The following is an 11671-nucleotide window of genomic DNA, read 5'->3' as shown; positions in this document are numbered from 1 at the left end:
TCACATCCCAACCCCTGGAGGTGCTGCAGCACCGGCCCTGCCTATGCTCCTTCCCAGGGTCCCTGCTGGGTCCCCACACCTGGGCCTCACACCTGCTGGGGCCCTACATTTGAGCCTCAAGTGAGGCCGAGGGCACCTGCCTTTCTGGTTCCCCCACTGGAACATAGCCCTCTAGGTAACAGAATGCAGTCTGGCCAGGGCCACATCTGGGGAAGTGAGAGGCCCCAGTCCTCCCCCGAAGTTAGTTGGGGGCCCAGGTCCCTGAGCAACAGCACCTGTGGGCAAGTCAGCCAGATCAGACGCTTCCTTTACAACGGAAAAAGCAAACTGAAGTGGGCGGCGGGCTGCGGTGGATGGGGGCCTTCTCATTATCTTAGAGCGATGTTTCTCTTCCTCCACGCCCCCAGCCCGGCCGAGGCCCTGATTGGCTCCGGGCAAGCGGACCTGTGCTCTCTGCGGGGTCCAGACTGGTATAACTGGGGCGCGGGCTCAGCCAGTGGAGGGAAGGTGCGGGAGGAGGACGGCTCTCCATTGCTGCCGCGAGGGTCCGCCGGGCAGGGGTAGAGGGAGGACAGGACCTGCCCAGACACCGAGAAATTCAGCGACCGAGGACGCGGGCCCCGAGGAGTTGAACGGCTCCGCTTCCCCGGGACCCCACCCCGCCGCCCCGGGTAGCGCCACGGCCGCCAGGGGGCGCGCTGCCCACTGAACTCGAGTCCCCGCCCCCCCGGGACCCCGGGACCCCAGGACCTTCAGGACGCTGGGACCCTGCGCCTCCAGGACCCTACGACTCCCAGGACTCCGCGTCCCCCTGGACCCTGCGACCTGCAGGACCTCGCGACCCCCCGGACCCAAGGCAGACGCATGGCAGGTGAGGCGCGGCCCAGCGGAGACGCGGCGCTGCGCCGCCTCCTGAGATTGTACCGCACCGAGATCGCTGTGGCCGTGGACAGCGCCTTCCCGCTGCTGCACGCGCTGGCCGACCACGACGTGGTCCCCGAAGACAAGTTCCAGGTGAGCCACCCCTGCCACCGCCTTCAACGCGCCCCCAGCCCTCCCCACGCCCCGCCCACAAGCCGGGGGATGGGCACAGGTGCCAAATCTGCTGCCTCCTCTGGGTTGGGGTCCTCACCTTCCAGTCCCACGTTGGGGGCGGCTGGGGAGCCTGGAAGCGCTCACCTGGTCTTGCTTCAGGAGACGATGAGTTTGAAGGACAGGGAGGGCTGTCCCCAGGCCTTCCACACCCTCCTCTCCTGGCTCCTGACCCAGGACACCGCAGCCATCCTGGACTTCTGGAGGGTTCTCTTCAAGGACTACAACCTGGAGAGATATGCCCGGCTACAGCCCATCCTAGACAGCTTCCCCAAAGGTGGGGCCAGGGATGTGAGGGTTGGGGGAGCAGTGTCATCCTGCTGGACTGTGAACTGGAAGGTGGGGGGTAGGGGTCTGGGGGGAGGGCCAGGGTGATCTCCTGGGACCAGCTTGGATTCTAAGAGGCCTCGCCCACCTTGTCGGGGGTACTCAGCTCCCAAGCTCACCCCCAAGGGCCGGAAAAGGCTCCAAGGCTCGGCCTCTGCTTTGGTCCTCGCTTGCAGATGTGGACCTCAGCCAGCCCAGGAAGGGGAGGAAGCCCCCCACTGGGCCCAAGGCCTCCATTCTGCCACCCAGACCCCCTGCCAAGAGAAAGGCCTTGGAGGAGCCTCGGGTCGTCCTGCCAAATGCCCTGTCCCCGAGGGGCAGCTCGAGCCCAGGTACCCTTTGGGGAGTTCCTGAAAAATCTCCCGGGGGACCCCTCCCCAATCAGCTTCTGTCCCACCAGCCCTAGCCGGGGCTGCAGAGGCCTCAGGACAGTCCCAGCCTCGCTCCCTCTGCCTCTGTTTCCCCTCTGTGTAATTGGCTGGGCACCCTGGGTAAGCCTCAGCCTCCCTCCTGCCCTAATGTGGTGCTCCCAGGGGCCTGCGAAGTAGGCAGGTGGGCTTGATTTCCAGTTTACTAATGGGGAGACTGGAACCTGGAAAAGTGAAGGCTGCCTTTCCTTCATCCCCCCAAAGAACCCCCTAATCCCCGCTCTCCCTACCCCCCTCACCCCCTCACGCCTCTCCACGCGGCCAGCCTCCCAGCTGCCTCTAGTTCCCCCTCCAGGCTCCCAGTCCAAGGCCAAGTCCTCCAAGAAGCTGGAGAGCAGCGCCGAGCCACAGCGTGTCTCGCTGGGGAGCGGTGAGTAAGGCCCCAGTGGGGCTGGGGAGGGGGCTGCCTGCCCTCATAGAGTCTCTGCTGGGCACTGGACTGAGCTGGCTGGGCATCTCATCCCAGTGGCCTCGGCTGTACAGCCAACCGTGGAGAAAAGAGGTGCCTTGGGCCCAAACACGAGCTTGCTGGTCACCCCCACCCCCAAAGCACCGCACCTCAGCACCCTGGTTCTGAGACCCTCCTTGCAGGCTTCCCAACCCAACATCACAGGGTTGTCCTCTCTCCTGGCCCCTCCACCACAGCCACTCAGGTGTCCACTCACCAACCCTCTGCTTCTAGAACCTTCTTCCCCTGCTGTCCGCCTTCCCACACCTATCCATGGTAGCCCAGGTTCCAAGGTTGCTGTCAGGGGTCTTCAGCACTCCTGTTTGTGCCCCTGAATTGCCAGGAATGGGTCTCCTGAGGTCCCTACTCTTGTCCCCGCCCACTCACCTGAAACACAGGGGTTCCAAGCCCAGCTGGGTCTGAGTCTTCTGGCCCTGCCAAGATGACAGGTGGGAACCCCTGGGGTGGGCCTGCGAATCAGTATATTCTGTAAGCTCCCCCCACCCCCACCCTGGGGCCAGCCTGGCAGCTGGAACCTCCAGGTATGAGGCTGCAAGGTGCCTACCCCCCAAAGCACTGCTGCTCTGCCCCTCATCTGCTGCAGCTCATGACAGACAGCCCTGGCTTCCTCCCAGGCCACCTGTCCCTCCCAGACCCCCCACCCTGCTCCTGATGCTGCCCTCTATCTGCGACCACCCTTGATCATGATGTTCTAGGAACTAGGAGGTCCTGCCCCCCCCCCCACCACCACAGCCACACACCCAGCCCTATTCACCCCTCAAGGCCAGTTAGGACACTGCTGCCTGCATACAGCATCCCTGGCCCCCCAGCTGGACACGACTTGGCACTTTTCTGCCCCCCGCCCCGGGGGCACAGCCCCAGCAGCCTCTCCTGCCCACCCATACCCCACCCAAGGGAGGGCCTGGAAACGGCCCTGGGCACCAGCACAGGGAGGAGTCGCTGGAAGGAAGGTGCCTGTTCATCCCTGCTGCTGCATTTAGCGGTACTGGTACTGCCTGCCCCCCTGTGGCCCATCTCTCAACCAGCCAAGGGGCTGGACTCACCGGTGGGCTGTCTGCATGCCGCCCCCCACCCCCACGCCTGCCCTGAACCACTCACTCCTGCCCAGCTTGAAGGGGGTGCTCAGGAGCCCCTCATGATTGACGGCCCCCTATTGTGATGTTCCTTTACCCAGGGATCCAGACCATGTCCGCCTCGGTCCAGCGAGCCGTAGCCATGTCCTCCGGGGAGGTTCCAGGAGCCCGCGGGGCCGTGGAGGGAATCCTCATCCAGCAGGTGTTTGAGTCAGGTACACGCAGGGGAGGGGGCTGCCGGGGAGCCACCCAGTGAGGTGCAGGCCCAGGACTGCCGGGGAGACAGCCCCTCTTTGTGGCTCTGCTGGCTTTGGAGGGGCGGAGCAGACCAAGAGCTCCTGGCTGAGGCCCGGGGACCTTCTTCGAGATCGCAGCTCGGGATGCCCAGTGTACCTGGATCACCTGCATCCATGGAGCGGCCCCTCCACCACCATGAGGACCCCTAACGTCTGTGGCAAACCTTCCAACCCTCTCGGCACCTTCAGTACCCCTCCTTTCCCTCCAGCTGGACCTCTCTCATCCCGCCTCCCAACACCACCTCCTTCCTGGGTTCCCCATATGAGGAGGGGTCCAGTCACTTCTCGCCCCCTGACTCCTCCCACGAGCCCCAGGAGGCTGATGACAGGGCAGGCCGGCAGCTGTCCTCCAGCATCTGCCCAGGGCCATCTGCCCAGGGTACAGCGGTGTCTGCCGGAGCCACCGTGCAACCACGTGGTTCCCTTGCAGCCCCTGCCGTGGCCTCTCTGTGGGGCACAGGCCGGACCCCGAGGGCAGCGGCCCCTGGGAGCTGATGCAGCCCTGGTCTCACCCCACCAGGGACTGTCCCTGGGGTCCCCCAGCGGAGATCCCTCCTGTGCCCAGCACCTGGCCACAGACTGACTTAGGCCAAGAGTCGTGTGGGGGAGGAGCAAGTGGCAGATGTCTGTGCCAGGCCCACCCGTCCTGGCCAGGGATCCTGCATAAGGAGCCAGGCAGGGACCTGATGGCCAGGCGGACAGGGACCAGTCACCTCTCTCCACCCAGGTGGCTCCAAGAAGTGTATCCAGGTGGGGGGCGAGTTTTACACTCCCAGCAAGTTGGAAGACCCTGGCAGCAGTGGTGGGAAGAACAAAACCCGCAGCAGTGGCGGCCTGAAGCCTTTGGTCCGAGCCAAAGGAGCCCAGGGCATTGCCCCCGTAAGCACGGCCTGTCTGTCCGTCTGTCCCCAGGGAGGCCTGGCCCTCGGCACACCCTGCCCACCTCCCCCCCGACACACACAACAGCTTCTGGGCTACAAGCTCTGCTGGGGTAGTGGTCTGGGAGCTGCTGCCGAGAGGCGCCCCCCGTGCTCAGCGGCCACGTGGGCTCCTGCTGCCTAGGTGGCGTCCCCGATTAGTGACCCTCTTCTTCCCCCTCGCAGGGTGGAGGTGACCCGAGGCTAGGCCAGCAGAGCAGGGTCCCCGCCCCTGCAGCCCTCCCCAGCGAGCCCCAGCTCCACCAGGTAAAGGCCCAGATCATGAGGGGAGCCCCCATTCGCCCCCACAACTCCCTCTAGCAGGTTCTCCTGCAGGGTTGGTCCTGGTCCTGGGTACTCGGGTGACTAAGCTCTGCTCACAAGGTGGAGCTTTGGTTTTCATAAACAGTGTTTATTTATTTGTTCTGATCACACACCACTGTTGTAAAAATGCAAATAGAGAAAGCGAGGTCCTTCGGGCCTTTAAAACCACGGACGGCACCGGGGCGCGGGCCGGCTGTCTGGAGAACCTCACAGCTGAGCCCATGGAGGCGGGCGTCCCTGCTACAGGGTCAGGAGTCCAAGGGCCTGCCAGAGCGTTAAGCACATCCTTGAGTTCCCAACACCGTTTCCTAACGAGGTAGAACCAGCTTGGTTTGCTTCTGCCATTGTCACTTACAAATCCTGACATCCAGGCAAGAGCAGGAGGCAGCCTGCCCTCCAGGGGTCCCGGAACAGTCTGGCAGTCGTGGAGGGGGAGGGTTCTGGAGGTGGTAGCATCCGAAAGACCTCCGAGGGTGCAACGGGTGTCATACCAGCCAAAGGTGCAAGGAGGGTGAGGGTCCCAGGCCGAGGAGTAGTGGGCGTCCAGGCCCGACAGATGCCACTGGTCAGTCCCCCCTTTGCCTTTGTGAGGAAGGGGTGAGTGTGGGTGGGTGTACAGAATCACCCACTGAAGCCAGGCTTTCTGAAGTCATATTCCCAAGGGGGATGGGTCCTGGGGAAGGTGTGTGTGTGGGGCTAGAGTCTTAGAGACAGAGGAGCCTGTGAAGAACCCCAGGGAGCAGGCCATAAGGGGGGACTTTCAGGTGAGAGCCAGCATGGGGGCGGGGGAGGGATCTGGGGGCCCCAGAGAGTCCAGGGTCCCTGAGATGCTACTGGTGGGAGCCGTTGGTGGGGAGAGGCCCCACCCACCCAGGAGTCCGAGTGGGAGGGGCTGCCCATCCCAGGAGTCTGGATGATGTCTGTTTCCTGCGTTAGAAGAACGAGGACGAGTGTGCCGTGTGCCGGGACGGCGGGGAGCTGATCTGCTGTGACGGCTGCCCCCGGGCCTTCCACCTGGCCTGCCTCTGTCCCCCTCTCCGGGAGATCCCCAGGTGAGCCTGGCATGCTTGTCACCTGCACCGCTGCACCAGGCCACCCCCACCCTGAGCCTGAATGGGAAGCCCCCTAGAGTCCTTCCATTACACAGACGGGAAACGGGGGCCCTTCTGGGAGGAGAGCCTTGGCTCAGGCCACTGAACAGAGGGCTGGGGTCCGGCGCTTTCCCAGCAGGCCTCCCCGCCCAGCCGCGCTGGCCAGCAGGGCCCTGAGCGCGGGCGAGGCAGAAGGAGGCCCGAGACAAGGAATGGCTGTCCTGTCTTGTCCCACCCCAGACCCCCCAGCCCAAATACCCGTGTACAGCCAACCTCCCCCAAGCAAAGTTCCACCCCATAGTAGGGAGCATAGAGGCTCAGAGCTGTACCCCCAAGGGCTGGCGGGCACCTGTCTGCCCCTGCACAGAACCCCTCCACCCCACCTGCCAGCCCTGCCCTTCACCTCCAGCTCCCACAGGTCCAGCTGGTCTGTGGGAAAGAGCAGTAGCCCCAGCCCTGCCCCAGCTCCCGGCAGGACTTCAATAGGCGATGTCTCTCTGAGCCCCCCGTCGCTCCATCTCTGAACGGAGGGGTTTGGTCATCTCTTCGCGCCTGTCTGACACGGGGTGCTTGTCATCCTGCTGTCCTTTATGGAAACATGGGTGGTCCCAGCTTAGGGAGGCCCCCACCACCAGGGCAAGGCCCAGGGAACCCGTGTAGACCACTGGGGTGAGCAGGGGCTGGGGATCCTTGGGGATCATCCGGGAGACACTGACTGCACCCACAGGAGTGACTGCCCCCTCATCCTGGGCTCTCCTGCTGACTGGGGGGCCAGGGGAGGCCCCTGCAGCTGGGGCAGGGCCTGAGAACATCCATGTGGCTCTGCGGCCTCCCTGCCTGGGCCTCGGTTTCCCCATCTGTAACAGGACAGACTTCCCTTGTCTTGTGTGTTTGGAGTCGATTGTCCCTTCTGCCTTGTCCTCCCACCCCTCTGACTGGTGACAACATGGGCAGTGGGTCCTGGAGGTGCTCCAGCTGCCTCCAGGGAAGAGCTTTGCAGGATACGCCCCGTGCGGAGGAGCCCCGGCCCCAGGAGCCGCTGGTGGAGAGCCCGGTATGCATGGGCCCACTCCCAGGCTGGGTCACCCTCCTGTCCCTCTGGAATCCTACCTGCTGGCCACTCCCGTGGGGTGCTGCACAGGGTAGCTGCTGCCTGCCCCAGCCATAGAATCCCGGCCTCATTCTCTGGGCTGCATTGACTCAGCTTGCTGGAGTCAAGTCCCAGGGGACACAGGCCATTGGGAAGCTGACCACACCATGGCCGACTCCTCAGGGCTCCCGGTTGAGGGGGCTTGGTTCTGTTGTCCCAACAAAGGAGACTCCGTTTGACCACTAGTGATTTCCTCCAAAAATACTTTTAAGCTTTCTATTGCAGCCCAGAGACCCGAGGGGTGCTTCACACATCCTGGGATATCCTGAGGGTTTACTCATGTCTCTGACAGTCCCGAGGACCATGGGGGCACCCCATTCTAGAAGGGGAGAGGGTGAGGACTTTGCTGATGGCCATGGAGCCAGGAAGCCACAGAGGCGGGAATCAAACCCGGGCCTCTCCCAGGGGTCTGTCTTCCGCACCAGCTCCCTGGGCTCCCAGGTCCCAGCTGTCACTGGCTGCCTGGGTGGTGTTGGGCAAGCCCCCTGCCAGCCCCTCTGAGCACTGACCTCTGCTTCCAGGTCCTCCTGGGACTGAGGCCAGTGGGTGAGGAGGCGAGGGGCTTGCCCAAGGGGCCTCCAGCAGGGATAGACGCTGCCCTCAGCTATAAGCACCTGCTGCCCCCACCCTCCACGCCCCCCTTGCCAGTGCTGGAGCCCTCTGCCCTGCGCCCCCTGCTGTGTGCAAACCCTAACGGACAGCAGGTAAGTGGCGTGAGGGTCCAGGGTGTCTGTCTTCAGGGAGCTTAGGGTCCATCAGGGAGTCCACACCAGAAACAGGAGAGAAGGGGACAACGGGAGTTATTTGAGGAAGGGACCCTGGCTGAAGCTGGAAACTTCAGGGGTACGCATTAGGTGGGGCTCTAGGGGGGCACCCTTGGAGGAGGAGCCAGTCTGGCCACGGGAACAGCCAGGTGGGAGGCGGAGTGGCTGGGCACTGAGCCAGAGCACCCAGGAAAGGAGGGGTTTAGTTCAGAGCAGAGGGGAGGCCACTGGAGGGCTGGCATATGGCGGGGTGATGCATTCTGTCCTTGCTCTGGAAACCCCACCCCAGCCTTGGACCCTGGCCATTTAGTCCCCTTCCCCCATGCCCACACCCAGTCACAAAGGTGGGATAACAAAAGGAAGATGGCCTGCTATGTTGGGGAGCCCCCCATGTCCCTGGACTGCTCTGCCCCACTCCTTGCCCCCCCTCCAGCCTTCTTTGGGGTGACCCTGTTCTGGGGACCCCTGGTCCAGGCCTGAAGGGGGCCCGAGCCCACAAAGGGAGCAGAGAGGTCTGGGCATCTGGCTCCTCAGGGCTGCACTCTGGAAGGTGCTGGCCAACTCCCTGCCCTGCCGCGAAACCGTGGGACCCGCTGTCCTGCGGCCCCTTGCCAATTTCTAACCCGTCTGGAACTGCCATCCAGCCTGTGTGAGGAAGAGGCGCGGGGAGCGCGGGTTCGGTCCCCGGCCTCGGGGACTGCAGGGTCACGGCCGCGCTTGCTGTTTCCAGGGCGCGGCGCCGGGCGCGCGGTGCGGCGTGTGCGGGGACGGCGCGGAGGCGCTCAGGTGCGCGCACTGTGCCGCCGCCTTCCACCTGCGCTGTCACTTCCCGGCGGGCACCTCCCGGCCGGGGTGAGTGCCGCGGGCGCGAGGGCGCGGGCGGGGTGCCGGGAAGAGGCTGGGGGGGGGGTGCTGGGGGGAGGGACGTGGGAGCCTTCGCGGGACGTTGGGGAGGGAAGGGAGGGCAGAGGCCCGGCGCCCTCCCCACCGCGGGTCTACGAGGACGCACTATACCCTCCCATGGGGCCCTCCGGGTTGGGGGTGGGGGGCTGCCGGCCCCAGCCCAGGGCAACCCCGCCCTCCCCCTCTCTGTCGCAGAGCTGTCCTGCGCTGTAAATCCTGCTCCGGAGACCCGGCTCCAGCCTCCGGGGAGGGCGCGCCAGCCTCGAGCCCCGCCCGTCCGGCCCCGGGGCCAGCCAAGGTCAGTGCAGGGTGGGGGGTCGGGGGGGCGGTGTTCGGTGCGCTGAGTTGGTGTTCGCGCTCTGCCGGAGGGGGTTTCCGGGAGCCAGCTGCGTGGGTTACCGCATATCCACTGAGTGCGTTCACTGGTTTTTAAATCAACTCCTTTTTGGTGAGGAATCTACTTTAAAAGGAAGCGCGCCCTACTCGCTGCTAGCTGTGAATTCACTGGGTGGTTGCGAGTCTCTCCCACAACAGACGTGGGACCCGGGCTCCCCGAAGCCCTCGCCCCAGCCCCTTGGGAGTTGGGACCTGGAGCCGTGCTCCCTGAGGAGGGTTCGGGAAGGAGGCTCCCACCGGGAGGAGTGGAGCAGACACGGCGCCCACCCTGTTCTGACCCCCCACATGTAATCTCGCCCCATCCCCCAGCTATCACCCCATTCCCCCATCTCCCCACCTCTGTCTCCCACCCCTCTGGTTTTAGCTGTAACCTGCCCAGAGGTGAGGAATCGGTTGCCGCTTCAGCCAATAGCGCTTTTCTGTCCTTATCAGATGAAGGACAGGCTCCGGCAGATTTCCCCTGAGGGGTTCCAGCCAAGGGCCGAGGTCCCAGCTGCTGAGCCGGCAGAGTGGGGGTGGGGTCTTGTCCCCAGCTCAGTGGCACATCCTGAAGCCAAGTGCTGCACGGGGAGGGGGGAGGGGAGGGCAGGGGTCAGAGAGGGTCCTCGTGTCCCCTGTACAGGAGCCTCCTGCCTCTCCCCCGGCAGTGGCCTCAGAAAATCTTTGGGGGCTCCAGGGGGTGGCGACAAATCCCAACCCCTCCCCAGCGGCCCACTCTCACACTCCCCTAGGCAGGCGCTGGGGCAAGCGTGGCCCACTCCTGCCGCTGACTTGTCCCTTCTCATCCCCCCGCCCCCAGCCTGCCCCTCGTGGGTCCCAGACCCAGCCAGTTCCCCTCCTCCGTGTACCTTTCGGGGTCCCTCCACCCAGCTTCAGTCATTGACCCCTGGATTCTTTTAGCAGCAAAGACCCGTTCTTTGTGTTGTAATGTAGAATATAAGGCAGTTTTACAGTAAAAATTCAAGTCCTCTTCGTCCCTTCCCCGGGCCTCCCTTCTCCCGGAGCTGGTCACCGCGAGTGTAGGGGTGTCACCTCCAGACCCTTTTCCTGAAGGTCCCTCCGTAGCCACGCAGCAGCCTTTAAGTTTAGCGTAAGTGGGCGTCCCTATCTGGACCGCAGGGAGTGGAGTTCTTCCTTCCCCACCCCAGGTCCTGCTGCGAAGCAGGGGTCCCCAGCCCGGTGGTGGGACTTGGGTTGACTTCTCCCCTTTTCCTGGATTCCAGGCAGGGGACGACTCTGCTGGTCCCGAACCTGGTCTGCACAGGGAAGACCTGGAGTCCCTCCTGAGTGAGGTAATGCAGCACCTGGCCAGTGTTTACTTGCTCATCCTCTGCCCTGCCCCCATGCGGTCAGCACCAAGGCTCAGAGATGGGCCACGCTGTTCCCTGGACCTGGCAATGAGGCTGCCCCTGCTTCTGTGGCACACACCAGCACACACAGGGCCCCCAGTCAACTGAGTGCAGCTCCTCCCCCTCTGTCCAGACCCCTTGCGTCCCTGGGAGGTGGGTGGCTTGCAGAATCTCAGCACAGCACCGGTGTGAGCTGCAATGGCCCAAGGCAGACTCCGAGGAGATGACATTCACCTGGGGGACAGTGGCCCCGGAACCTCTGCCCTTCCTGGGGTCTGTCCACTTACCCTCCCGATTCAGGCTCCACCCTGGGAAGAAAATGTGGCTTTTAAAGGCCTGTCTTCTTTTGCAGGAGGTACAACTCCTCCAGCTGTTCCCAGGCCCCAGGTGTCCAATACGTGTCCTCCTCCAGAGTCCATTGCACCTCAGGGGTCCCAGATGACACCGGGGGATGTGGGCAGATCACAGACCAGACAGGTGTCTTTAGACAAGGACCCCAGAGACCCTGGGGAACAAAGAGGTGGCCAGAGAGACTGGATGAGGACGCTCTAGCGCTGGGGAGGGGACGGGTCTTGATATAGCCTGGAGAAATGGAGGTACAGATTCACAAGCCCCCTTCAGTACAGGCCACCTCCACTGAGCTGTGATATGGGGTCTTCCCACACTCTCCCAATCCTGTTGGAGCACCAGGCCTCTGCGGGGAATGCAAGAATGAGCTGACTGGCCTCACCCTGGGTGGGGAGGGACTCCCCCAGGTGGTGGCTGTGCCTTGAACTCTCGATAGGCCGTGCAGGACTCTGGACTCAGGTCTTCCTGCTGCCTGACCCAGCCTACCTGGGGCCTCAGTTTCCCCACCTTTGAGTTAGAGGATCAGGTCTGGCAGAACCTTCATGTCTTGATGTCCACGCTTCCGTGTGTCCCAAGGTCAGGGTCGCTGGCCATGGGTAGGTGCGCCTGTCTTCCCGAGGCTCTCTCGTGGTGCTGAGCCCCTTGTTCTGACCTGTCCTGCAGCACTCCTTCGACGGCATCCTGCAGTGGGCCATCCAGAGTATGTCCCGTCCTCTGGCCGAGGCACCCACCTTCCCATCCTGA

The 11671-nt window shown here is 63.9% G+C and overlaps 1 protein-coding gene across 1 annotated transcript; it reads left to right on the top strand.

Annotated features, from left to right (window-relative positions):
- Positions 1-381: 381 nt before the first annotated feature.
- Positions 382-11671, top strand: AIRE (autoimmune regulator). The gene is made up of 15 exons (XM_004384858.1): positions 382-507; positions 676-1014; positions 1195-1369; positions 1596-1751; positions 2143-2217; positions 3491-3604; positions 4413-4564; positions 4789-4869; positions 5863-5978; positions 6972-7071; positions 7689-7871; positions 8662-8783; positions 9030-9132; positions 10454-10522; positions 11591-11671. Exons 1-15 carry the CDS (start codon positions 382-384, stop codon positions 11669-11671), a joined length of 1992 nt encoding a protein of 663 aa, XP_004384915.1.

The sequence above is a fragment of the Trichechus manatus genome, unplaced genomic scaffold (genome assembly GCF_000243295.1).
Source record: "Trichechus manatus latirostris isolate Lorelei unplaced genomic scaffold, TriManLat1.0 scaffold00128, whole genome shotgun sequence".
Taxonomy (NCBI): domain Eukaryota; kingdom Metazoa; phylum Chordata; class Mammalia; order Sirenia; family Trichechidae; genus Trichechus; species Trichechus manatus.
Note: the sequence above shows the minus strand (reverse complement) of the source record. Positions and strands in the feature narration are given on the sequence as shown.